Source organism: Panthera onca, chromosome A2 (assembly GCF_046562875.1).
Source record: "Panthera onca isolate mPanOnc1 chromosome A2, mPanOnc1 haplotype 2, whole genome shotgun sequence".
NCBI classification, from domain to species: domain Eukaryota; kingdom Metazoa; phylum Chordata; class Mammalia; order Carnivora; family Felidae; genus Panthera; species Panthera onca.
The window spans coordinates 12,457,089-12,484,673 of NC_138340.1; the positions used below are offsets into that span (position 1 = coordinate 12,457,089).

Below are 27,585 nucleotides of genomic sequence, written 5' to 3' on the forward strand. Positions count from 1 at the left end.
ACGCGCAGGGGCCTTCCCGCGCTTGCGCGGAGTGGGCCGCTGTCGCGCTCCGCCCCGGAACGTGGGGAAAGGCGCGGACTACCGTTACCCGCCGCCGCGGCGTTCTCCCGAGCCGGCGTCGCAGCTGGAGGGCCTGGCAGGTTGCGTGCTCCGCTGGACAGCTGCCTGGGGAGTCCCTGCGCCGGTCAAAGCCTGTGTTTCCTCCTCGCGAGGCTGCGGTGAGAAGACTACGAGGTGAGGTGCGTCCGGGAGGCGACGGGCTTGGCGGGGATGGAACTGGGCTTGTTGAACTTCACAAGATCCTTCCGCTCAGTTTCTTTCGCTCGACCCAACGCTTTGGTAAGGAAGACTTTGGGGCGGGGGACCTACGCCACCCTCGCCGGCCTCAGACTGCGTCCCCTTGGGGCTCGCGTGGTTTCCGTGCAGTCATTCAAGCGGCGTGGAACGAGCGCCCACGACCTGCGGGTGCCCGGCCTTCTAGACTGCGCGCCCAGTGGGCTCGGCGCCTTCCTGAAAGATGCACATTCCTTCTCAGATGATGACGAAGCGAACGCGTGCTGATGGTGGGGAAAGATAAAAGCAGCAGCCGTAAACGTTAGAGAACGTAGACTGGACGTCCCGGTCATCCGACCTTCTTGAGATTTGCCATTAACGCTTGGTTGGCTCTACGTCCCTATTTTTTCTGTGCAAATAAGCGTCTATATATTTTAGATATTTTTCTCTTTGGTTACAAATTTCGCCACCTGACGCTCATGGATTATCTCCTGTATGTCAGATACTGCTCTATGCCAGGAATTGGCAAACTTTCTCTGTAAAGGGCCAGATAGCAAATATTTTAGGCTCTGTGGGCCAAGAGGCAAAACGGAGCATATTATGTAGGTACTTGCGTAATCAAAGAGAAAACGTCCCTAACATTTTTTTATTGGTGGTATTCAGAATGTAATGATTAAGCAGTTTTTAAAATACAGGTCTGCTGAGAAAAATAGAATGCTTTTTTTTGGCGGTTCTAAGTTGGTCTTCCCTGGCATGAGTTGATTGCAGATGTTCCCTAGTAGAGACTATTCTTGGTTCACGGAAAAGCAGGCTGAACGTGGCTTGTGATGTCCCAGTGATGCCTGAACTCTGCTCTCCTGAGCAGGCAGCCGAGGAGGGGCAGAGACCTATAAATCAGTAGACAAATCTGTCATTCCAACAGTGTTATTAAGGAAAACAGCTGGGTACCGAGACCTTGATGAGGGAGGGGGGTATGGCCTGCCCCTGGGAAGTGAGGTTTGCACTGAGATCCTACTCTGCAGCAAGCTGTGTGACCACACCAGGCAAAGGGAGCATGGATGTTGGTCTGTTCAGTATAAAGCCCAGTAATCCGGGGGCTGCAGGTGCCAGTAAAGATCTCCATCAGGGTTTTAATTTGTGATCCGCCACGGGTGGAATTCAGAGATAGCACGCTGTTGTACCTATATGTGTTTTCATGAGTTAAAGATACACAGTGTTTTTTTAGAGTCTTAACAGGATCTGTGAGCCAAGACAGGTTAACGAATCTGTATGGTCATTTCTCGTGACTGCTCAGGACAGTGTGATGTGGGTGTACAATAATTTATTCAAGCCAGACTCTATGGAGCCTCTTTGATTGATTCCACTTTTAGGCCACTGTTAAAATGATTTAGCGTAGGATGTGCACATTTAATACTGATAATGCTCAACTGTCCCCTCAAATGATTATGTAAACCTGTGACCACTTTTATACAGTCATTTTTTTTAAGTTTATTTATTTTGAGAGAGAGACAGAGAGGGAGGAGGGGAGGGACAGAGAGAGAGGGAAAGAGAGAATCCCAAATAGGCTCCACACTGTCAGTGGTACTCGAACCCATAAACCGTGAGATCATGACCTGAGCTGAAATCAAGTCAGACGCTTAACCAACTGAGCCACCCAGGCGTCCCTACATTTGTTTTTTTTAGTTTTAGTGTTTTGTTTTTTCGGGGGAGGGGCGGGGGGGAGGACAGAGGATCTGAAGTGGCTCTGACACTTGTGGTGCTGACAGGCTGACAGCAGCAAGCCCGATGTGGGGCTCGAACTCACGAACCATGAGATCACGACCCGAGCCAAAGTCAGACGCTCAACTGGCTGAGCCACCCAAGCGCCCCACTACATTAATTTCTTAGTGTTTAAAATGCCATTTATCTGAAACTGAACACTTAAGCATCAGGCGGCCTCACGCAGACTCCTTTCAGTGGGCCAAATGAGAATCCACTGGTCAAAAGAAAGCAGTCGAGTTGCCAAAAGCAGAGGCTGCTGCACCGATGGTCTCAAGAACCTGGAAACAACTCTTAAGGAAACCAGTAAAATGCATACTCCTGGGCGAGATGAACTTGAAGAGACCCCTCCCGCCCACCCCAAGAAGCAGAATGGAAAAATGTCTAAAGCCATATGCATACTTGCTTTGATCTGCAAACATGCTGTGAAGGATTTATCCCAAATCAGAAGTATGTGCTATGCTGTGCACTGCAAAGTTATCCCATAAAATGGTGTTTAAATGTGCAGCAGTAGGGATCGGTTAATTATAGCACATTCCCTCAATAGAATGTGTGTACACAGACGCACGAAATCAAGAGGATATTTAATAACATGAGGAAATGTTTGTGGCATACTTTTTTTTTTTTAATGTTTATTTATTTTGAGAGAGTGCGTGAGCGGGGGAGAGGCAGAGAGAGGGAGACAGAAGATCCAAAGCAGGTTCTTGCACCAAGTGCAGAGCGCCCAGTGCGGGGCTTGAACTCACAAACTGTGAGATCATGAGCTGAGCTGAAGTTGGATGCTCAACTGACTGAGGCACCCAGGCACCCATGGCATATTTTTTAAAAGCGGGTTATAAAATAATATGCATATGGCATGTTTTGAAAGAAACATGTATATAACAGGGCGCCTGAGTGGCACAGTCGGTTAAGCATCCGCCTTTGGCTCAGGTCATGATCTCGTGGTCTGTGGGTTCGAGCCCTGTGTCACGCTCTATGCTGACAGCTCAGAGCCTGGAGCCTGCCTCTGATTCTGTGTCTCCCTCTCTCTCTGCCCCTCCCCTGTTTGCTCTGTCTCTCTCAAAAATAAATAAACATTAAAAAAAAAAAAAAGACGCATATATACCCTTCCCACAGGCAACTGCTGTGTTGTCTTTTGTGTGTCTTTCCAGAAACATACTGTGTATTCACAAGCACATTTATATATCCATATATTTTGGAAATTGTTCCCTTCACACATAGATCTAGCTCATTCTTTTTTTTTTTTTTTTTTAAGTTTATTTATTTTGAGAGTGAGAACACAAGTGGGGGCAGGGCAAGAGCCCAACTCAGTGCTCTATCTCACAACCTTAAGATCGTGACTGGAGCCAAAACCAAGAATTGGACGCTTAACTGACTGAGCCACCCAGACACCCTTAACTCATTCTTTTTGATGTCTGTATAGTATAGATATTTTTTAGCTTTAACAATTTTTTTCAAGCTGAAAAATACATAGACAATAAAAATTGTTATTAAAAAAGTAGCGGGTGACTAAGGAAGTCTAATGCCCATCCAGACGTGTAGTCTCAATAAAGCCAAAGCTTGGTGTTACTGTCAATCTCGTTTCCTACAGTAACTGAACCCCGTGTGGTCAACTAGCTGAAGCCACAGCAGGAGGAATGATGTGGGAACAGAGAAGGTCCTATCCAGTCTTTGAGGGAGCAGCATTCCTCAGGGCCTGATCTTGTCACCGAGCCAGCCTCTGGTCACAAAGGAGTTGCCCTGGGGAGATAGATAAATGGGAGTATTCCAGTCCCTGGAGTGTTCAGTCCCAGGTAGGAGTTGAGACTAGTGTCTGAACAACGGGGCCACGTGCAGCATGAGCTGTTATTCTCCGTAGGACCAGGTCTTGAGTTGTGAGGCAGCAACTCCATCCTGGGGCAGAGCCTCTGGAGGCCCCGTTGCAGCTGCAGTGGTGGACTGCCAAGCCACCAGGTCGCCCAGACAGGAGGGCTCCGTCAAGGTCTTACTGTGGCAGCATGGCCCACACAACTGCAACGAAAGGACACACCCCTGAGGACATCACCTCCTCTCATGGCGAATATGTGACAAAGGTGAGGAAAAACAAAACAGCTCACTTTATCTTGGCCGCTCTGCCGGGCAAAGGGCCCTGGCTTGGAGTCAGACACTCCTGGATTCCTGGCTTGGTCCATGGGCTTTGTTTCCACTTCCCTGGAAAATGGTGCCAGTATCTCCCTCTTGGGTTCTGATGGTTAAATGAGATGTGTATAATATAAAATATGCAAGTAAAATAACCTGAGAATTGTAAGTGTAATAAGGCAAACATTTCCATTCCATATCCCCAATATAGCCCCTATATGCTACTTAACTTAGTTACGTATCTACAAATTAAGCCAAGCGTGCTCTGAGGCCTAGGCATCTGTTTCCTGTACTTGACTCAAATGAAGTGTTCAGTAAATCAGTGAACAAAAGGATTATGAATTAAAAGGATGTGGGCAGTTGTTGTAGCAGAAACTCCTACTCTTCAACTGTGGCTGAAGGAAATTCTGTAGGTAATGGGTTTCTGAGTTAATATGGGGGGAGGGATGGGCTTTGGAGGCAGACTTACTGTGTGATAACCCCCTCGAGCCTCATTTTCATCTGTAAAATAAAGTTAATAAACCTTGTAAGGATTGTGTGGGGAAAATCCACCACTGTGTTAGGCGTGGAGCAGGTCTCACTATTAGCCACTATTCCTCAAAAATACGCTCCATGAGCACAGCTGCTACACATTCTTGGGTTTTCCGTGTTATTTTGTTCAATAAAGGCATGTCATTAACTGCTGAGCTGTGTCTCTGGTTTTATTCTACCATGTCATAAATTCACACATCACATGTCCTCATCTTTGGCTCAGGAAAAAAAGTTGCAGTTTACTCAGATGTGAGAATCAAGTTGGTTCGTTCTATTTCTTACATGTTTTGTTGCCGGGCACACTGAAGACAGGGTCACTCAGACCCTCACTGACAAATTAGGACCAGTCATGATTCCCTGGAGACCATCGTTTATTTTTGGTAAATGCCATCAATGAATATACACACAGTATCAATCCCACAGAAGTCTATAGCATTTAATTCTTGAAAACAGGTGACCACTGAAAAAAAAGTTCACAATTTTCAGTTCCTTTAATAATTTAATGTTCTATCCCCTTAAGGCTGTTAGACCTTAAGTTACCCGGGTCTGGTTGTATCCCAGCAACAATAAAGGGCCTGTTGCATGATGTATACCAAATACACAGCAAAATTGAGAAATCCCAAGTGCTTCTTCACTTCAACATGTTTGGTTTCTCTCCTTTGTAATAGGGGTTTGATTTTCCCTATAACGAATGACTTAAAATAAGGTGCTTAAAAAGTCCACACCAAGTCTCAAAATAGTGAACAAACACTATTCGAAAATGCCCTCTGAGCCTCAGTTTCCCCTTCTGTAAAATGAAGGAGTTGGGTTCGAGTTAGTGTCCTAGGCAAGACCACACAAAGGATGGGTAGATTAATTTCCTGCCACAAACCCCAGCAAGGGAGAGGGAGAGGGGAACAGAGCTGCAAATGGGAATGTGGGAGTGGGCGGGGGTGGTGGGCCAGGGCCAAAGTGGCTGGAAAACTGGCCTTCAGGAGGTCAGTGTCAGCTCTGAACCTTCAAGTCTCAAAAGTATGTCTTTGTCTTTTGATCGGATGATTTGGTCTAATATGATTGTCTCATTCATTCCAGTGTATGTACTTGCTGCAGATTTATGTACAGAATTAAATACCCCATTTATTAATTTATAAACCGTAATAAAACCAGTCCGTTCCCCTCGCCAGCAGATCTTGCATTGGAAAAGGGAAACAATATACAAATTTTAGCAACATCATAAATTTCATTAAACCTGAAAAGACACACAGTTCATTTTGGAGTTCAATTATCTGTTCAAGGACTCAGTCACTATAATCATAAAAACAACTACCACAGTATCTTTGTGGTGCAGAATTACCCCCATTTGTTGCTAGTCACCAGTGAGAAAAGTTCAGCTACAGACTGTAATGCCTCTGTGAAGACACTCAGCAAACTCTTTTCACAAATGCCCTTCAGATTTCCCCTTCCCGTTTTACACAGCAACCGTCTCAAAACTTGGGGCCAACCAAAATAATTACCAAGAAAGTGAACGACACGTGAACACACAGGGACCTGAGGCTGGTGGTGCATAAACTCCAGCCACAAGGGGACCGGGTGACCTCCAGGAACAGCCCACTCATAAGCTGACAAAAATAACCAAACCAGGAGTCCATCATAAGCTATGGTACTCCCTCAGACGGGGAAATGTCTCACCAAGACATAAAGGGTGACCCACTGTCCCACCTGCACCTTCCTCCGAGTGCCTATTCAAGAGGTTGGGCACAGCCCCGAAGGAAGGCAGACATCACCAGGGACCCCAGCGGCTGAGCCAGCGGTCCCCTCTGCGAGGACAGCATCCTCTTGTGACGCTAGGAAAGATGGAGACCCTGACCTGAACCTCGGCACATGGGCTATCTGCTGGGGCCACATCATTTTCCTGATACGTGATTTATCCAAACCCAAATCCTAGCTTGGTGCTCGCCGCTTCTCCCCTTCACCAGGACATGGTTCCGATCCTAACGCAGACACCCCACCAGATCAGATCATGGAATCAAAGTGCTGTGGTCTCATCTATTACACAAACTGTTGAGATGACATTCTTGATTCATTCTGCTTTCGGCGGCTGGGGCCATTAGGAGCTTCAGAAACTTCAGCGCTTCCTACTAATGCTGAAATGTATCAAGACACGCATCACCAGAAGGAGTTTTTCTTGTTTTTAAACATTTAAGAACAAAAGCGTTTTCAATCTATAAGCCAGTCCTCATGCGCCCCACCCCCCATAGGAGACAATGGCATAAACACACACAACTGCAAAATATTCCCTAGAAAAATGCAAGATCCTCATCAAGTTAACATCTCCCCACCAAACATCCTACTAAGTCGTCACAGAAGCGAAGACTCATCAGAAAAGACAAAACGAATATTACAAAAACAGAGCTTGAAACACTGAACGTGATTTCCTAATGCTCTGACAGCCCCTCAGCCACTCCCCCTTTGCTGTCCCCAGCAAGGAGAGATGCCCTGCTCTGGCTAGGAAAGAGAGGGCACAGGAGACAGCAGCTGCCCTTCCCTCTGGATCTGGACATATACTGACTCTGACTTGCAGGTCAAAGAATTAGGCTCCAAGAATTCAAGGCTAATTGCAGTAGCTTTTCTCTTTGGAAGATCTGCCAGTAACTGCAAACGGCCAAGGGGTTGGCCGGAAACTGGGTCCATCTATGTTGCTGGAGATGCTTTTAATTAGTACCCCTCTGCTCCATGCCTGCCTCGGCCCTTGGCCTATCTGAGCAGCGGAATTGAAGCAGCTAGTTTGTCATTCTCCAGCACCATCCTACTGTCCTTTCCTTGGCCCCCGGGAACCCCCTCTTGCCTGCTCGGGGAGGTCTGCATCCACAGTGATCCCGCCTCTCCGGAGAGTTACCTGGAAATACTATCTGGAAAGCAGAACGAGAACTCTCAAATACATGACTTGGGGAAGAAGTCCACACAGAAAGGTAAAAACCTGGCCAAGATCTCCACAGCAACACAGCCCTCGGATGACAGACTCCAGGAAGAAAGGGCCTGGAACACGGGAGCTTGAGGGCGGTGGCCCTTACTGCAGGGCAGCGTCCTGCTGCCCCCAAGGGGCTGGGAAGCCCAGGGTCTTCTGATGGTTGTGCACCGTCCCCTCGGCTGGGTTGTACATTCACTGGTTGTCAGAAGTTTCTGGTACTGCTAGGGAGTGGGGGAAGGAGTCACACAGGTACCACCCTGCCCTCTACACTCTACACGTCATAACGGTTCAAACTGTATGAGTTTGGGTAGCTCTGCCGACTGTACTGGAAGTGATCTGTTAAGATGTTGTTGCGGCCATACTGATAGTCCCCGTGCTGGGGGAAGAGGATGCCATTGTGGGGTTTTTCCAGGGGGCTCCGGTGATGTTCCTTACTGCTCAGGTCCCCCGTTGTGACAGGGAGGAGGTGCTTCCGGGCTTGCTGATTGGCATCGTACTTGGTCTGCAAGATCAAGAGAGTCAGTGAGACAACTGGCTCCTTCCCCAGGACATGCGCACAGGACAGAGGAGCAACGGGCATCCGAGCAGCCCTTCAAGGCACCACCGAAGCACTGGCCCTAGCAGGGCTCAGGCATGGCCAGCCCTCCCTGTGAGCCATCTGTGTCTTTACACTGGACTGAACACGGTCTTCTTGAGGAGACCGTGAGATCCCTGACAGAGTCTCCACAGACCCAAAAGCCACAGCTGGAGTATGGCACGGACCCAGAATAATCTACACAGGAAAAGGAAAGCCGGGCTAGGAAGGGCCACACCAACACCATAAACCAGTCAGCCACAAAGCTGGGAGCTGGAACCCCAGCCTCTTGGCTCAGGGTGAGGCCCTTTCTTCTCCCCTCCACTGACTCTTGGTGCCTCCTTGGGTATCGAGGGGACACCCCACCCCACCTCAGACTCACTTTGTTATACAGAAAGACCCCCAGGATGGCTGTCATCATGCCTAGGACGTTGGTGCTGGTGACCGGGTTTTGCAGCATGATCAAGGACACCGTGATGACCATGATTCTCTTGGTGGCATTGGCAACGGAGTAGCTCAGAGGGCTGATGAGGTTGAGGATGCTGAAGGCAATGACATTCTGGGCAAAGTTACAGAAGCCGCTGACAGCCAGGAGCAGGAGCGTCCAGGGCCACTGGGACACATAGGTCTACAGAGACGAGAAAACAAGAACAGCACTGGGGTCACATGCTGGCCCTGGCAGAAGTGGGGGAGAGGCACAAAGGGGCTTACTGGGGTCGGCGTCCAGGCGGGGAGCAGTTCCAGCTGTGTGTTGCCGTGTAATAACAGGTGCCTGATCTGCGCAACCTCTGACCCTCGCGACACTGCACGCAGGCACAGCAATAATCCACTCCGTTGCTGCTGAGGACGGGGAGGCTCCAAGAGCCCCAAGGGTGGAGAGCACGAGGTGAACTGGAGCTTCCCTTGTCCCGGACAGTGAGGACTGGGAGCTGTGGGGTTAGCAGAGCAAGGTCTGCTTACTGGACACTGTCTCAGTCCAACTGAGCTGCTATAACAAAATGCCATGGGCGGGTGGGGGGTATAAACAATAGACATTTATTTCTCACCGTTCGGGAAGCCAGGAAGTTCAAGATCAAAGAGACTCAGTGTCTTGTGTGAGCTTCCCAGTTCATAGGTGGGGTCTTCTCACGGTGCCCTCATGTGGTGGAAGGGGCGAGAACTCACTGGGTCTCATTTTATAAGGCCAACCGACCCTGTCTGACGAGGGCCTCACCTCCTCATACCATCATATGAGGGGCTGGGTTTCAACATAGAAATTTGAGTGGGGGGACACATTCAGACTGTGGCAGACATGACACGTTCTGTAGGACAGGGAGGCCCTGGGAAGGCAGCCCCTGAGTATGCACAGAACCTAGTAATACAAGAGTCCCAGGCTAGAAGCAAGAAGCCCTGGGTCTGCCCTGTTACTGAGAACCACCCCCCCTCCTCCCCGCCCTTCACCTCCAGCCACCTGACCTTTCAAGTCACACTTTCTTCCTCTGTGCGACAGAAGACACTGACCCTGCTGAGCCCACACAGTGCTGCTGCGGGGACAATCAAAAGGGTTCATGGCCGTGAAAGTGCTTTAAAACAGTCCCAAGCCAAACACGAGATGTTCTCAAAAACTTTAGTTATCATCTGACCCTCTCTGGAATGAGGCACTCTGATCAAGGGGGCCCAGAAGTTAAGAACTCACAACTAGCAGACATCTGGACCACAGAACCCCCTTCCCCCACCCCTCCCCCTGAGACTGGGTTGATCCCAGAACAGGCAGCAGCTGAGAATTAGGTGGGGGGCTGCCCCCGCCAGGCGGCTGGGAATGCCCAGTGCTGAACAGTTACGGACATCTATTCAGAGCTGGATACCGGAAGGCATGTGGCACCACTCCTATGCCTCCCCACCTCCCACAGTCCTACCTCGGTACCAGTCCTGAGGAACCAAGGGGCACCAAGAGGCTGCTACAGGGCAGGGCGGCCAGGGGAAGGGCCCCAGGAGACAGTACACCAGCCACGCACAGCTCCAGGCTGTCCACCTCTGCAGTGTCTGACCTCGTCTGGAGTGCTGGGACAATCCCCACGTCCCCGTGCTCCAAGGGCAGAGCACCCTCAAGACCTAGTGTGGCTCAGTGAAGGTAGCAAAGCCAGCAAAGCTGCGCGGTGGCACCTCCTCTCTGCATCCCAGTCCTCAAGCCACATTGGTACTGGACACAGCTGGGTCCCTCCGGGAAGGTGGCATTTAGTGGCCTGCCAGCATGGGAGCTGGAACGGTCTTAGAATGGCCACCTGATTCCATCTCCACCACCCTCAGAGAGAGAGAGGGATCACAAGGTCCTCTCAAAGGGCAGCAAGATACACTTAGGTGACCTCACGGTCACTCTGACTTTTGCCCCTCGTTGGAACAGCCCCTGTAAGGCATGTGAGCCCACCAGCATGCTTCTGTGGCAAGCTGACCTGTTCACTCCCGAGTCCTTTCCTGAGATGACCGACATGGTCTTACAAGCTGTTTTTATGAGCCAGCCAGCTTGCCTAGATCCCTATTTCTCAGAAAAGGAACCCAGTCAATCCAGCTTTTAAAAAAAACTGATACCAGTCAAGTGTCTCTTCCCCACACAATCAGGATTCAGAACCACTCCCTCACCCCGAAACACCCTCCCAGGCCTCTTGGTAGGAATCCCCTTCCCCAATCCAGGTAAACTAACGGTGTGTTCTCCTTCCCTCTAGGTTTGTCCTTTTAGAGACGATCCTAGAACTGGAATGATACAGGATGGAACTTTCTCAGACAGGCTGCTTTCACTCAGCAATAATGCCTGTGACATCCACCCAAGCTGTCATAAGGAACAACAGCTGATGACCTTTTTCATTGCCAAGCAACTCTCCGTTGTATGAATGTACCAAAGTGGGCTTGTTTCGTTTTTTATGCACCCGCTTGTTGAAGGACATCTGGGTTGTGTCCAGTTTTTGGTGGTCATGAGGTCACGAGTGGAGTTGCTATAAACATTTGTGTGAACTTGAGTTTCATTTCTCTAAAGTTAACACCCACATGTGAGATTGCTGGGTCATACGATTAGCGTATGTTTAACTTCAGAAGAAACTCCCAAATGTTTTCTAGAATGGTTGTACCACTCTGTATTTACTCCAACAACATATAAGAATTCTAGCTGTGCCTTATCCTTGACAAACATGGCATTGTATTTTTTTATTATTACAGCCATTCTAATAGGTATGAGGTGGATCTTATTATGGTTCTGTTTCTCTCTAGTGCCTAATGATGTTGAGCATATTTTACTTGCCTATTTACATGCCATCTAGACAGTCCCAATGGGAAAAAGTCTGTTCAAGTCCTTTGCCCATTTTTAAGCAAGTTATGATCTTGCTAGTGAGTTTTGAGAGTTCTTTATATATTCAAAACACAAGTTCTCTGTTAGTACGTCATTTGCAAATATTTCCTCCCAGTTGGGAGTCTGTCTTTTCTTTCACTTAGTAGTGTCTTCACAGAGCAAAAGTTTTGAATTTTAATGAGACTCCATTTACCAATTTTTTCTTTATGGACTTTGCTTTTGGTGGAATGTCTTAAGAACTAATCCCAAGTCATGATGAAGATTTTTCTCCTGTGTGTGTGTTTCTTTTCCCCTAAAGGTTATCATTACGTTTAAGTCTAGAATACATTATGAGTTAAGTTTTCTGTAATGTGTGAGGTCTAAGTCAAGGCTCAGATTTTTCCTTATCGATGTCCAGTTGTTCCAACACCATTTGTTAAACTACCCTTTGCCCTGTGATTGCTTTTGAATCTTTGTCAAAAATCAATTACCCAAATTTGTGTGCATTTAGTTGCACACGATTCTGCTCCACTGATTTATGTGTCTCCCCCTTAACCAGTATCTGTACCTTAATACTAAGTCTTTAAATAATGTGATTCCTCCAAGTTTATTCTTTCTTAGACTTATTTTGACTATTCCAGTTTGTCTGCCTATCTACGTAAATATTCCAATCAGCTTTAAGGTTAAAAAAACTCAATACCTATCTATCCACACGCGCGCGCACACTCTCTCTCTCACACACACACACACACACAGATATACAGGCATATATCTTCGCAATATTGCAGGTTCACTTACAGACCACTGCAATAAAGGAAATATTGCGATAAAGCAAGTCAAGTGAATTTTGTTTCTCAGTGCGTATAGGAGTTATATTTATACTGTAGACTATTAAATGTGCGATAGCATTATGTCTTAAAAAAGGGGTACGCCTTAATTAAATGTACAGAACTTTATTATTCCCAAATGCCAACCATCACCTGAGCTTTCAGTCAGTCATAATCACTCAGAGATCACCATAACAAATGCACTAACAATTAAGAAGTTTTTAAGATTGCAAAGATTACTAAAACATGACACAAAGACACAGTGAGCAAATGCTGTTGGGAAAACGGCACCAACAGATTTCCTTGATGTGAGGTTGCCACAAACCTTCAATTTGTAAAAAATGGAGTATCTGCGAAGTGTGATAAAGCTAAGTGCGATAAAACAAGGTATGCCTGTGTAGATTAATGGATCTCAACTTTTCTTCATTACCACCTTTTCCAAGGAGAAAAATTGAAGTTAAAATTCAAGCAATTATTTATAATTAATACTAAAGAACAAGGTTTTACTGGTTAGAATTTTATTTCTTCCTTTCAAATCTATTTATTTCTTTTTCTTGTCTTATTGCACTGGCCAGGATGTCAAGTATGATGTGGAATAAACATGTTGAGCATGAACATCCTGAAATTATTCTTGAATTTAGCAGGAAAAACCTCCAATCTTTCATCATGGTGTTAGTATTCTGCAGTGGCTGAGAATGCAGTTTTCAGTGATTGCGACTACTAGCTCATGTACTCTTTCTTGCTGTTTCTTTCTTTCCTCTGTTCTCTTCCATCTTTTTTTATCATGTTCTCATACTTAAGACTTCTTTTCTGTGCCAAAATCAGTAACGTTATACTGGGGAAGGGACACCGTCCTTTCAAATGGGCCATCTAAGGCAGCTAATTATGCATCACATTGAGGTCTCTACTGAGAAAAATTCTGTGACTTGAACTAAATATTTTTAAATGTGGATTTTTTGGGAAAACTAATATTTAACATTGTTTCTCCTGCATGGCAAAACTGCCTATTCTGCTATTTAAAAACCCTCAATGACTTTATTTTCAACTGGCTGCTTTTTTCATGTACAGCCAAAATGAAAACGTCTAAATTAATTATGTTGTACAAGTGGGACCCAACACAAACTTTTTAAAAATTAGTAAGACTTTTGTTTTATGTTTGCATTTTGACTATTTTCATGAGGATGTAGGTTGTGTGTTTAACCGTTAATGTTAAAAACTGTGATGTGTGTGCAGAATATTCTATATGCATGTTCGTGTTTAAAGAATGGCTGTTGACGGTAAGAATCAGCTTTCGTGTAAAAAAAAATCAGGTTGAGGAAGTTTCCTTCTATTTCTAGTTTGTTGACTTTGTATTTTATTTTATTTTGAGAGAGAGCATGCATGTGCATGCATGAGTCAGGGAGGGGCAGAGGAGGAGGAAGAAAATCTTAAGTGGGATCTGCGACTCCGGGCTTGATCTTACATAGTGAGATCATGACCTGCACTAAAACCAAGAGTCAGATGCTCAACCAACTGAGCCATCCAGGCGCCCCTAGTTGTGTTTATCTTCATGAATGATGTTGGGTTTTGTCAGATGCCTTTTCTGTATCAGTTGAAATGAATAAGTGATTTTCTTTGTTAAACTGTTAGAGATTACACTGATTTTCAAATATTGAATTAGCCTTGCATTCTTGATTTAAATCCCATTTTGTCATAGTGTATTATGCTTTTTATACATTGCTACATTCGGTTTACTAGTATTTGGGGCTTTTAAAAATATTTTTTTATTTTTTTAAATTTTTAGACAGAGAATGTGAGTGGGGGGAATGGGGAGAGCAAGCGAGCGAGAGAGACAGAGAGAATGAATCTTAAGTAGGCTCCATGCTTGGCACAGAGCCCGATGTGGGGCTTGATCCCATGTCCCTGGAATCACGATCTGAGCTGAAATCAAGAGTTGGATGTTCAGCCAACTGAGGCACCCAGGTGCCCCTACTAATATTCTGTTAACTTTTGCCCCAACGTCCATGAGGAATACTGGTTTTGTTATATGGCCCAAAGCATTCCCCTGTCTTCTGTTTTCTGGAGGAGACTGTGTAGAATCGATATTTATTTTTTCTTAAATGTGTGGTAGAATTTGCCAGTGAAACCAGCTGGGCCTGATGATTTCTTTTTAGAAAGTTTGAACCTATGAATTCAATTTCCTTAAAAGCTATAGGAGTACTGGGGTGCCTGGGTGGCTCAGTTGGTTAAGTGTCTGACTTTGGCTCAGGTCATGATCTCGCGGTTCGTGAGTTTGAGCCCCACATAGGGCTCTGTGCTGACAGCTCAGAGCCTGGAGCCTGCCTTGGATTCTGTGTCTCCCTCTCTCTCTCAAAAATAAAAATAAAACATCAAAAAATTAAAAAAAAAAAAGCTATAGGACTATTTAGGTTATCTAGTTCATCTTCGGTAGGTGAGTTTTGATTGTGGTTTATGAAGAATTGGTCTATTTCATCTATGCTGTATATAGAATAGTCAGTAATATCTCCATCATTTTAATGTCTGTGAGGTCTATAGTGATATTCCCTCTTTCACTCTTGGTGTTTGTAATGTCTTCTTTTCTGTTTTGCTTCAGTTGAAAATATCTATTTCCCTTGAGGCTTCCTCTTGGGCCCTGCATCATTTAGAAATGTGTTACTTAATTTCTAAATGTTTGTGGAGATTTTCCTGTTACTGCTGTCAAAGAAGATACTTTGTATGTTTTCGTATCTTTTTTTTTTTTTAATTTATTTATAGAGAGAGAGAGAAGAGAGAGAGAGAACAGGTGGGGTAGGGGCAGAAAGAGAGAGAGGGAGACAGAGAATCCCAAGCAGGCTCCGTGCTGTCAGCACAAAGCCCGACACGGGGCTCAAACCCACAAATCATGAGATTGTGACCTGAGCCGAGATCAAAAGTCAACACTTAACCAACTGAGCCACCCAGGCACCCCTATATGTTTTCAGATTTTTTGTTAAAGTTTGTTTTATGACACAGAATATGGTTTCTCTTGGTGAATGTTCCATGAATACCTGGAAAGAATGTCTATTACACTGTTGTTGGGTAAAATGTTCTACAAATGTCAGTGAGATACCCAGTTGGTTGCTGATATTATCTTTTTGCTTGGTGGGTTTTTTTTTATAGTTCTATTGGTTCTGGAGGTTCTGTATTCACTGGATATAAAACTATGTGTTGCTAGTTCTTAGTTTCAGTACTTTAAAAATGTTATTTCACCTCTTTCTGGTGTTCATGGTTTCTAATGAGAAATCCACAGTCATTCAAACCGCTGTTCTGTAAGTAATGCATCATTTTTCTCTGGCTGCTTCCAGATTTTTTGCTTGTTTGTGTTTTAATCTTTTTTTTCTCTCTGCGGGTCAAACTGGATAATTTCTATTGATCTATCTTTGAGTTACTGACCCTTTCCTTTGTCATTTCCATTCTACTACTGAACACATCCACTGAGTTTTTAAGCTACTCTTTCTGAATTTCCAAAATTTCCATTTGGTTCTTCTGCCTTTCATTCTTTACATTTGTCTCAAGAGAATTCACGTTACCTTTTGGGGCATGATTATAATCATTGCTTTAAAGTCATTGTTCAGGGGGTGCCTGGGTGACTCAGTTGGCTAAGTGTCTGACTTCGGCTGAGGTCATGATCTCACACCTCATGAATTTGAGCTCTGCATCGGGCTTTCTGTTGTCAGTGTGCAGCCCACTTCAGTTCCTGTCTCCCTGTCTCTCTGCCCCTTCCCAGCTGGCGCTTTCTCTATCTCAAAAGTAAATACTTTTTTTTTTTTTAAGACATTTTTCAGGGGCGCCTAGGTGGTTCAGTTGGTTAAGCATCTGACTTTGGCTCAGGTCATGATCTGAGGTTTGTGGGTTTGTGGGTTTGAGACCTGCATCGGGCTTTACAATGATAGCGCAGAGCCTAACTGAGATTCTCTCTCTCCCTCTCTCTGCCCCTCCCCCACTTGCCCGCTCGTGCTCTCTCTCAAAATAAATAAACTTAAAAAAAATAGTCGCTGTTCAATAATTCCAAGATCTGTGTCATCTCAGTGTTGGCATCTGTTAATTGTCTTCTATGAGAAGGGACTTGAAATTTCCCTGGTTCTTCATATGCCGAGTAATTTTGGATTATATTCTGGACGTTTCGGATATTGTAAGACTGTAGGTCTTACTTAAATCCTCTACAGAACGTTGATACGGAATTTTGTTTTAGCAGACTCCGTCGGGTTCAGGCTACAAGCTTGACAAGCCTTCTGGGGGTGTTGGTTCCAATGTCAGTTGTGTTTCCAAAGCCTCTCCAGCAGTACGCGGCTCCATCCGGAGTGTGCGCTACCCAGCAATCAGTCTGGGATGTGGGCGGCAGTCTACCTCAATTCAGTGTCAGTCTTTGGTGTGCAATTAGGGTCAGATCCTCACATGTACAGCTCGGGGCTGAGCCTAGGATTTCATGGTGTTTCTGAGGTCACTTTCCCAAGTTCCTCCTCCTCCACGATCTCCCTGGTACCGACCGTGGCCTAGGGTTCCCCTAGGAACCAGTCCTCTAGTCAAAGGGCTGGGGCACAGTTATCCCGCTCTACACTATGGCCTTCCCACAACTGTACCTCTACTTGGGACCAAGCAGTGGGCTGATTAAAAGAGAAAAATACACAGTGGGGGCTAATCCCACTCTGACCGCAGAGGGAGGCTGCCCTCACTCAGCATCTCAGGTGCTGTGGGACCCTGCTGCTACCATTGCCACAGGATTGCCAGGGGCCTGGGACACAGGAGAACAAAGAAACAAAAATAACAGAAAAAGCCAGAAGGGCATTTCCCCTACCCTGAGCATCAGGAACCCCCTTTCCTATTCCCTGATCCAGAAGTAGAGGGTGTCTCGCTCTGTTCTCACCACGTGCAGCACCCGGGGCTGCGAGTTAAGGCTGAAGATACAGGAGGCAAAAGAAAGACAAACTGAGGAGCACCTGGGTGGCTCAGTCAGTTAAGCTTCTGACTCTTGATCTCGGCTTGGGTCATGATCTCACGGTTCATGAGTTCGAGCCTCATGTCAGGCTCTTCACTGACGGCAGGGAGTCTACTTGGGATCCTGTCTCTCCCTCTCTCTGCTCCTGCCCCACTCACTCTTGCTCTCTCTCTCTCAAAATAAATAAACTTAAAAAAAAGAAAAGAGGGGTGCCTGGGGGGCTCAGTCGGTTAAGTGTCCAACTTCGGCTCAGCTCATGATCTCACAGTCCGTGGGTTCAAGCCCCGCGTTGGGCTCTGTGCTGACGGCTCAGAGCCTGGAGCCTGCTTCGGATTCTGTGTCTCCCTCTCTCTCTGCCCCTCCCATGCTCATAGTCTGTCTCTGTCTCAAAAATAAAAACATTTTAAAAATTAAAAAAAAAAAAAAAAAAAAAAAAGGAAGAAAAGAAAAGCAAACTGCTGACTCGGTGGTAATTTGAAATCTGGTCTTCAACCCCAGCCTGTCCACTGCCATTTACTTTTCTGTTCTCAAATAGCTGCTTCACTCATCTTGTAAAAGCTTTAAAACCAGGCCGCCTGCTTCGGAGTCTAGTGATCCCTGCCTGGCTTCGGTCAAGCTGTCAGCAGTGGGGCTGCCCATGTGCAGAACTACCCACCACACACAGCCTTTGAATCCTGGTGACACGGCGAGCGGCAGACTCCAGGTGATGCTCTCCTACCTGATCCTTCTCCCTGTACCGCCACGAAGCACAGCACTGGGATGGGGCCACGTCACCCGGCGTCTGTGCCAGAGACACAGGGCAGGGAGGGGGAGCCCAGATAGGTAGGGGCCCTGCCTTCACACCCCAGCACTGTCAAATACAGAGTGCTCCCCGGAAAACTGTTGGAGCGTACGAGGACCCCATCGAGGTAAAAAATATGTATGGGCTCGACAAAGAGAACAGGTCACTAAAGGTATTACAAACAAGGTAATCACTGGAATAAAACTAAAACGTGTCCTGAATGCAAATACAAGCAAAGTTACTAGAGCCGAGCCTGGAAGCACGTGTTTGTGTGCATATATACAGAGACACTAAGGAGCTGTCACAGGACGTAGTAAGAAAACTGACACGAAACCCACCAGCAGTATCTGCAGCCAATAAAAAGAATGAGAAAGACCTAAATATGTCAATAGGGAATAATCGATCCCCAGGAAAGATCACGGAGGGAAAATAGCAAAGTGCTCCTTTCTACCTAAAAAGTCACTTTCTGTGTAAGGAGGAGAAAGGTAGGAATATATACAGATGTGTTTATACTTGCAAAAAGAAACCCTGAAAGAATAAACCAAGAGCATAGCGATGAAGAACTCCAGGGGAGGGACAAGAAAGCAGGAGGTGATAGGGACTGAAGCCAGACTTCTTGGGGTTTTTTGTTTCTTAATATTTTTATTTTTTGTCTTTATTTTATTTATTTACTTTGGCGGGGGTGGGGAGTGCGTGCTTGCGAGGAGGGGAAGGGGAGAGGGAGATGGAGAGAATCTTAAGGAGGCTCCACACCCGGCACAGAGCTCCACGCCCTGAGATCATGACCTGAGCTGAAATCAAGACTGGACGTATAACCCACAGAGCCACCCAGGCGCCCCTGAAGCCAGACTTCTTTGAAAAAACCTCCTCATCTCATTTGGCTTTGGAAATATAAAGGTATCTGACAAATTCAGTGTTGGGGGGCGGGGGGAGGAAAGCAATGCCACAAATGGAAAACAGATGGAAGTAAAAGAACCCAACCGGACAAGCTGGTGACACGGGCACATTGTGAAAACAATTATTTCCAGTGCCCTTAGAACACAGCATTCCAACTGTGCATCTTTAACGGGACATGTCCTAAGGACAAAGAAGACCGGCAAAGAAACCTTAAACTCAGAATCCTGTCCGCAGCTGGCCTGTGGGCATTTTCACTCTGAAGCGATTATGTGTGCATACAGTGGAATCTTGTGCGTGAGTAATTACGGGAAGGAATCAAGCGTACCCGAAAAGACGTACACTTAAAAATCACAGCCGTGACGAATCCTGTCATGTTACATTTTGCAATGAACTGGAATGAACTCTCCCCTCTGCCCCAACAGGGCTTTCCTAGTTTTTTACCACAAAGACTTAAAAGCAATGACAACCCGACAGCGGTGAGCACCACGGCCTGTCTCTCTCAGCAGCGCTCTCTACCACAAGCAACCCGGACTCTCGAAGGAGCGGCTGACTGCAAGTCTGGGACAGGAGAGGCACGATATGGGAAACAACATCCTGCTGGACCAAAAGCTACCAAAGGCTGACCTGTGCTGTCAGAAGGACAGGGAGCCAGTGGGAAGGACTCCGTTGGCCGAGACAGGATAATCCGAATAGAAAAAGTGTTAAGATGTGCAACTGACACAGGCGTCCACAAAGATGTTGAAAAAAAAAAGAATATATAAAAGGACCTTCCTTTACCCCTCCCACAAAAAACACCCCCCCCATTCACTGGTTAACATTTACAGTAAGCTAAGAAGTGTTCTCTAAAAATTGGTAATTAAGAAAAAAATGAAAGAAAAGCACTGAACTGCTTTTCGTGTAGTTGAAAGTAACACACTAGTCCTGAGTGATGATGGAAAGCTCTTTACAGAAAAATTACAGCTAATCAATATAGAAAGGAAGTGAGAACAGAGCCACTTTCCTCATCTGGAAAATGGAAATAACGTGCACTATGTCTCCAGGCAGTGCTGAGGATTGAAGACCAATGCCAAGAACTCTATCGGGCCTCATTAAGCCCTAATAAAATTTACTACCCTCTCTTACCCTCTGTAACTCCGGCTTTGAAGAAACCACGCCTACCTCCTCCTTATCACTGTCATCTGCTTAGTTTCTTTTTTATTTATTTTTTCACTTGCTTAGCTTCCAGTGAACCGTCTGGAGGCTGGCCCTGCACGTGGTGGGAAGCTTCTTGCTGGCGCTCAGAGAGCTCCGCACACACCCAGAGTAAAGGAAGTACGGACGGAGATGACACCAAGAGAGGAATCAAGCTATGCAAACACAGTTTTGACAAGTCAAAGTGAGATCTGAGCCAGACTGTCAGGACAGGAAAGTCGCCCGTGCTGGCATTTTCCTTCCTGATGCCACTGGCACAAATGAAGCAGCCATCAACACCTGAGATCCAGCACGCTGGAGGAGGAAGTGCAAAGGAAGACGACTTCCTCGACTGCACGAAAACTGCGTCATGACAAAGCCGAGCCTTAAGAGGGCTGGCTGGCTGCCAGGGGCCCCGAATGTCCCAAAGTCAACACAGGTGTAACTGCCCGGCAAAGCAACTGGTTTGGAACTCGTTAAGAAAAGGGTGTGTCCGTGGCACCGGCCAACTCACCAGGTCGCTGCTGACCAGGAAAGCTGAAAGGTCCACCAGGACCCACGTGGGGATCATAAAGAAGACAGCGTGGCAGCCCAAGATGTTCAGCAGCCGGAGATGGTGGATCCGTGAATCTCTTAACACCTGAAAAGAGAAAACCTCTGTAAAGGCCGACTGAAACTAAACATGGCAAGAAGGGCTCCAGTTACCCAGGCCCCAAACACAGTGACTATACATAAGCCCTGACATCTGACCTTGACCACCAAACCTACCAGTGCCCTATGATGAGACACACAGCCCGTGCCCAAGACAAATATGAGGGACTGAGAGTGAAAAACACCAACACTCAAAACTGGTAAAGCTGTAGTGAAACAGGCACTCTGAAATTCTACTGGTTTATGTCTAAATCAGCTCATGCACATTCCAGAATGCAACCAGGCAAAGTCTATCAGCAGCCATAAATATCTCATATACTCCGACCCAACAACGTACGGAAATAACTCGAGACAGAAAACCTGCACACACAAAGATGTTTGTTGCTGCGTTCCTTATAATGAATGGTTGGAGAAAAATAGTTTTTTTCTTAAATACTTATTTTTGAGAAAGCGCAAGTGGGGGAGGGGCAGAGAGCAGGGGACAGAGGATCAGAAGCTGGCTCTGCACTACTAGGTTGACAGCAGTGAGCCTGATGTGGGGCTGGAACTCACGAACCGTGAGATCATGACCTGAGCCAAAGTCAGATGCTCAACTGACTGAGCCACCCAGGTGTCCCTAGAGCAATAATTTTTAATGAAATGGGAGAATGTTGTAATCGTAAATGAAAATGTACTAATTTTACTTTTCAAAAGCACAATTCTGAAACGTACCTATAATATCACAACTCTAAAAACTGTACAGAAAAAGACCCCTACTAGCATTAACAGTAGTTCTCTTTGGGGCACCTGGGTGGCTCGGTGGGTTAAGTGTTGGACTTCGGCTCCAGTCAAGATCTCACAGTTGGTGAGTTTGAGCCCCACGTCAGGTTCTGTGCTGACATCTCAGAGCCTGGAGCCTGCTTTGGATTCTGTGTCTCCTCTCTCCCTCCCTCCCTCTCTCTCTCTCTCTCTCTCTCTCCTCTTCTCCCGCTTGCACTCTCTCTCTCTCAAAAATAACAAACATTAAAAGGAAAAAAAAACCCAGTAGTTCTTTAGGGGAAAGTACTGTGATTTTGCTCAATAGCGTGGAAATCCCTGGCCGCAGGGATTGATTAGTCATCTCCAGCACCCACTATGGTACCTGACACAAGTTTTCTGATTTTTGGGGGGTGGGGGGACTTTTATCTAGTTTTCCACATTGAATATATGCTAATTTTATAAAAGGAAACAAATTACTTAAGAAAACGAAACAAATACAAAACCAGCAGAAGGGCCACAGGATTTTTGTTTGTTTCAACACCAAGGGAAACCCTCCTTGACCGCATTTTCACAGGCCGCCTGCCTGTGCACCCGCAAACCACCAGGCATGTCCCAGACGGTACCCAAATACCTTTTTGGAGAAAATATTCTGAAGCGAGAAGCACAGTGTGGCAGCAAGGGCGCTGATGAGCCCCCACATGTCGAATGACAACTCGGTGACAGTGGCCAGCAGGACGCCGCTGATGATGGGGATGAGCGACAAGTACACCTGCGGGAAGGGGGGCAGGAGGGGCGGATGGCCGAGGCTGAGCCAGGCTGCCCCCCACACGCCCCTGGGCCTGGAGGAGAGCCTCGGTCTCCCGTCCCTCACCAAAGGGAAGGTCCAACTTTACAAGGCCCAGAGCGTATGCGATGGTTCCTGAGATCTGGTGGCTAAATGGCTCCAAACTTCTGGAGAAATGGGATCCATTTTGGACCTCTAGCTCACCCTTTTCCTACAAAGGACACTTTAAAAGCACTGCAGGAATTTTAGGAGGTGGTGTAAGGCCCTCTCAAACGCCCCAGAGGGTCAGAACAAGGGTTCCGGACTGGGGGACCTGAATTCCAGCCCCCCCCCCCCCCGCCCCCCTGCTGGCTGTGGGCCTCAGGCTATTAGGCTATTTGACTCTCCCCTTTCCCTTTAAGTCCCACTTCTTCCCCTGCGATCAAGAATGACAATCACCTGCCTTATCTGTCTCATAGGGTGGGTCCCTACATGCCTAGGCCATTCCTCAGTCCTTCCCCACAGTGGAAGGTGCCGGCTCCTTGCCCAAGCTGGGTACAATGTCCCGAACGACAGGGAAACCTGATAAACATGACGTGATATCGAGTGATGAAGCTACACACCTCCCAGGCAACTCGGACCCAGGGAGACAAGTCACACCTGACATCACCCTGGGGGCGGGTTCCAGAGCACACCCAGGTCTTACAGACAGAAAAGAGGCTGAAACAAAAAAATCAGCCAGAAGTGGCCCAATTTCTATAAGCCGATCCAGGGCACCGCCACTCTGAGTTACATAAAATACAGGATGCCAGAAACCAACCACCTAGAGAAGAGGCGCTCTGTCCAGCACGAAATGGATTCCAGCTGGGACGACAGGAGTTGCACTTCCACTTAAGGACAAGGAGCAAGGCCGTCTCTGGCTGAAGCCACAGCTCCTCTCGCCCCAAGCCAGGAAATACCCAGGCTTGGCATCTTGAACAGACACTGGATTGTGCCCAAAGCATCTTCCTTATGCGGTCCTAGGCTCTGCGTGTTGCTTTCGTTTCCAGTCCCAGACACTCACAGTTCCTGGTTGTTTTCATTTCGAAGACTTTGTTGGATTTTGCCAAAATCACTCTTTTGACTAGCACCTCACTTCGGACCCCAGAAGTCCCCAACCTGACTGCGGTCACTCGCGAAGAAGTGAAACTTTGTCAGAGTTCCAGCAAGACGTCAGATGTTCCATTCCGGGTCCCCCTGGAGGGGCACGTGGGGCCTGGCCAAGATGGGACCGAGTCACCGCCCGCTAGCAACCACACGGAGGGAACCAAAACACGAAGGGAAGCTGGACCTGAGAGGGACAGGAGTGTCCCCAAGACCACACGGCAGAGACAACTCGGGGGCACACACACTGCACACCACTGCCTCCAAAGTGATTACAGAACATTAGTGAAAGGGCCACCAGAAGCCTCTAAGCAGACTTCCTGATTTGACAGGAAGCCAGGAGCCGCGACCACGTCACCAGCTGGGCACCAGCCAGGAAGACCTTGGGGCCCCCACCGGCCCAGAACCCTCCCAGGTTACCTTGGTGCTTTGCTTCTCCTTCATGATGATCCGGGACAGGAGAACCACCCAGATGGGCATGGTAGCCTTGACTGCAAAGAGAGGCGAGGGGGCTCTCAGGGAGCCGTCTCCGTCCCAGAACCCACCCTGGGACCCTGTCCCAACTCCACTAGTGCGATGGGAGCGCCTGGCAGCCCTTCAAGCCTCCTCGGCCCTTCTCTTTCCGGGGAGCTTCCCCGCAGCCCAATAGCTGCGACCCGCCCTGCTCAGCTCCCAGCTCTCTTCCCAGCCACTTCCCTCCCCTAGACCCCTGTGCGAGTCGCTCCCCTGCTAAAAGTCTCGTTGGCCCCCAGCCCCTCGCCAACAGAAGTTGACTTCTCGGTCTGGTATTCCAGGCCGTCGGGGCGCAGCCCCGCCAGCGCACTCCTACCCACGCGCCGAAACCCCGGGCGGCGCGTCCCGGCCGCCGCCCCCCAGGCCGGCCGCTGCACCCACCAGTGTGCGCGTAGGACACCGGCACCTTCCAGATGCTGACGTGCGCTGACACGGACGCGAAGTACTTGCCGAAGGCGAGTGGCAGCACGTAGCGCGGGTAGAAGCGCGGCGGCAGCAGCGGGCCGGGAGACGGATGTGGGCCGGGCCCGGGGCCCGAGACGGGCGGCGCGGGGGGCACGCGCCAGGCGCGCAGCAGCGGCGGGAGCCCCGCGCACAGCGCCAGGATGTGGCACAGCGACACGGTCACAGGGAACGGGAAGGCGCTCAGGATCACCTTGTTGACCACGTTACCGCCCGCGCTCAGCGCGTACCACAGGAGGCACAGCGCCGCCACCCGCGCGCCCTCGCGCGCCCCGCCGCCGCCGCCGCCCGCCGCTCCCGGGCCCCCCGCGCCCGCGCCCACCGCCGCCGCCGCCGCCATCCTGCCCGAGCGGCCACCTCTTCCCGCCCGTCCGACGGCCCGACGCCGGGCGGGGGCGGGGCCGGGTGGAGGCGGGCGCGCCGGCCAACGCCGCTCTCCACTGGTCGCCGCTGCCTTGCGTCACCGCCTCGCGCCGGCCGACGCGCCCGCCACCACGTAGCGGGCGCAGGCCCCGCCCCTCGGGTGGGCTTCCGGCGGGGCTAGGCCTATCCCGGAAGCGGAAGGAGGGGACGCGGACCCTGGCCCGGCCGCCGCCGGGTTTCCCCGCCGGTGGGTTGGCCTAGGGGACCCGGAGCCAGGTCTCGAAGTGAACGGGCAGGAGCGCAAAGACCCTGTCGCGTCAGCGTCTGTGATCGGGCCATCCAGCCGGGGGTCAAACCTCGATGTCCACGCTACATCGGCTCCCTTCAGCCAGATTCCTCATGGGCGGGAGGCAGTGGCGGCGGACAGCAAGGGTAAAAGAGCAGGTCTTACTGAAAAGAAACCAAATTGTGAAAGCTTTCCATGAGCTACATCCTTTTTCTGCAAAAACACGGGAACGGACTCCCGTGGCCGGACTCCGATAGAGGGGCAAGCCCGGTCTCTGGGAGCTCGTTCTGAGAATCACCGCGACGTGCGCTGCGCGGTAGGTATTACCCCATCCCCATTTCACAGACGGACAGACCGAAGCCCAGAGAGGGGAGGCGACTTGGCTCAGGTCCCCTGGCCCATTCGGGAGCTGTGGCCGTGGTAGTCTACTGGGGCACCTGTCTCCAGAGCTGTTGCCGGAGGGAGAGGTGCGAGGCCCTGAGCGCTGATGTCCAAGGCCAGGCTAGAGCAGCCCCAGACCCTAGCAGAGGAAACAGGATGGTGTTTTCAGCAAGATGTTCCTAAACTGAAAGACTGATTTGTGTTCCAAACATCACGTACTGACGAACTTTCCGGGGAGGGTGGGGGCGGGAAATGGGGGGTTAAGCTGCCCTTTTACAACGTCCTTACTTGGCAAATTATAAAGTGGCAACCCAATGATTTCCAATATGCGAGAGGGAAATCTCAGCTTAACCGTGTTCCCAAAGCAGGCACTATGTTTGTCCTGGGCTTACTGGACACTCAGAAGTGGTCCCTGCAGGTGGGGGCAGGGAGCAGGGACCCATCCTAACGCCCAGGTCTGAGAAAGGGAGATGCTCATAAGATGCCAACCTGTACCCTAGTATCTTACAGCTGTGCCTACACAGCTGTGACCCTTTGTCACAGAGCAAATCACTTCCTGGGGAAGTCCACACAGCAGCAAGGCTGGCCCACATTACAAGCCACAGTGGACTTAGAAAGGAACTAGTTTCTCCATAGCAAACAGTTCTCTGACATGGCCTTTTTTTTTCTTTTTTTGTTTTGTTTTGTTTTGTTGCTTAAACTCTGATCATTTAACTTAGTCCTCACAGCTCTGGGGTAAGCACTTTCATCTCCCACATGCGGACACATGCATAGAAGTGATTAGGGGCGCCTGGGTGGCTCAGTCGGTTAAGCGTCCGACTTCAGCTCAGGTCATGATCTCGCGATTCGTGAGTTCGAGTCCCGCGTCTGGCTCTGTGCCTACAGCTCAGAGCGTGGATGGAGCCTGTTTCGGATTCCGTGTCTCCCTCTCTCTCTGCCCCTCCCCTGCTCACGTTCTCTGTCTCAAAAATAAACAAACATTAAAAAAAAAATTTTAAAAAAAAAGTGATTAGCATAGAGCCACGCAGCTGATAGGCTGCAGGTCCAGAATTCAACCTGACTGTCCTCAAAGCCACTTCGCCTTATCTTAGGGTGGGTGTGCCCCGCACCAAGGCCATGTCATAGATCCCTGCTGGTTCTGAAATTGTGGTTCTGGGTTGACTCCCAATGCTCCCGGACCCCTTGTTTTGCCCCGTGGGACTGTTCCCCTTCAGGGGAGGCAGCTCCCTCATCTGTGAAAGGAAGTAGGTACGTCCAACATGACCTGTTCTGGAGTAAAAAAAAAGACCTGAAAACCAAAATCTTAGCTTATGGCTTCAGGGATGAGGGAGAAGAAGGAAATATTATCACTTTGTAGTCAAGGCAGAAAAGTTACTTTTAAAAATAGCACCAGCCACACACTAAGACAGCCCCAGGCCTTCGTGGGGAGCTAGAAGCCTGGGACCAGAGCCAAGGGTGGCTTTGCCAGACATGGCTCTGGGCCATGCCCTGTAAGAACTACAGCTTTTTGTGGGGTAAAACGAGGTTACGGAGACCTGGGACATGGAACCTCTGTGGAGGGCTTCCCTGGGGCAGGAAAGGACCGGACAGAGACAGGGTAACATTCCTGCATGTGGACAGTGACCAGCATCTGTCACCCAATGCTAGTAGGTGACCCCGGAGGCAGGACAGGCAACAAACGGGCCCTAATGAGTGAAAGGCGGGTGGAGGTCAGTCTTCATGCAGAAGGTTAATAGGCTGACTTCGCCACTCGGCCCTGCCTGCCCCCCTGCAGTCTGGCCGTGCAGCCCAAACCTTGGACACGGGGTCCACATCTTCGCAAATCCAGAAAGGCTGATTTGCCTATAAGGGACCAAATTAATAACGATTCTGAGACTTGTTTGTGCAAATGGTTTTTTTTTTTTTTTTATTTCCACATTTATATCACAAGTTGTCCACTTACTGGACCAAATAGCAAAGTTGCTCCCTTCTGTGTCCTGAGAACACAGAAGTCTAGGTACTGTACATTCACTAAGGCTCCTTGTTTTTGCAAATCGCGTTTATGACAAATAACCATAAGGCAAACGAATCTAAAGGAATGGTTATGAGTGTTTCCAGCGCACAGACAGGTCTCCTCTTGCCCAACAGTACAGCTTACACACCAGTAGCACCCGCGATTAC

General features: G+C 48.5%; 1 protein-coding gene and 1 long non-coding RNA gene across 2 annotated transcripts; one reads left to right on the forward strand and one right to left on the reverse strand.

Moving 5' to 3' along the window:
- The first annotated feature begins 11 nt into the window (after nt 1-11).
- On the forward strand, nt 12-12,101 carry LOC132678336 (uncharacterized). Its single transcript, XR_014136463.1, has 2 exons — nt 12-218; nt 10,901-12,101. It is a non-coding gene; the product is annotated as an uncharacterized LOC132678336 (long non-coding RNA).
- SLC35E1 (solute carrier family 35 member E1) lies at nt 5,034-24,798 on the reverse strand. Its single transcript, XM_060630555.3, has 6 exons — nt 24,315-24,798; nt 23,841-23,911; nt 22,146-22,283; nt 20,640-20,765; nt 8,584-8,829; nt 5,034-8,129 (listed from the first exon to the last, which is right to left on the reverse strand). Exons 1-6 carry the CDS (start codon nt 24,733-24,735, stop codon nt 7,899-7,901), a joined length of 1,233 nt encoding a protein of 410 aa, XP_060486538.1. The 5' UTR covers nt 24,736-24,798; the 3' UTR covers nt 5,034-7,898.
- Nucleotides 24,799-27,585: the final 2,787 nt, after the last annotated feature.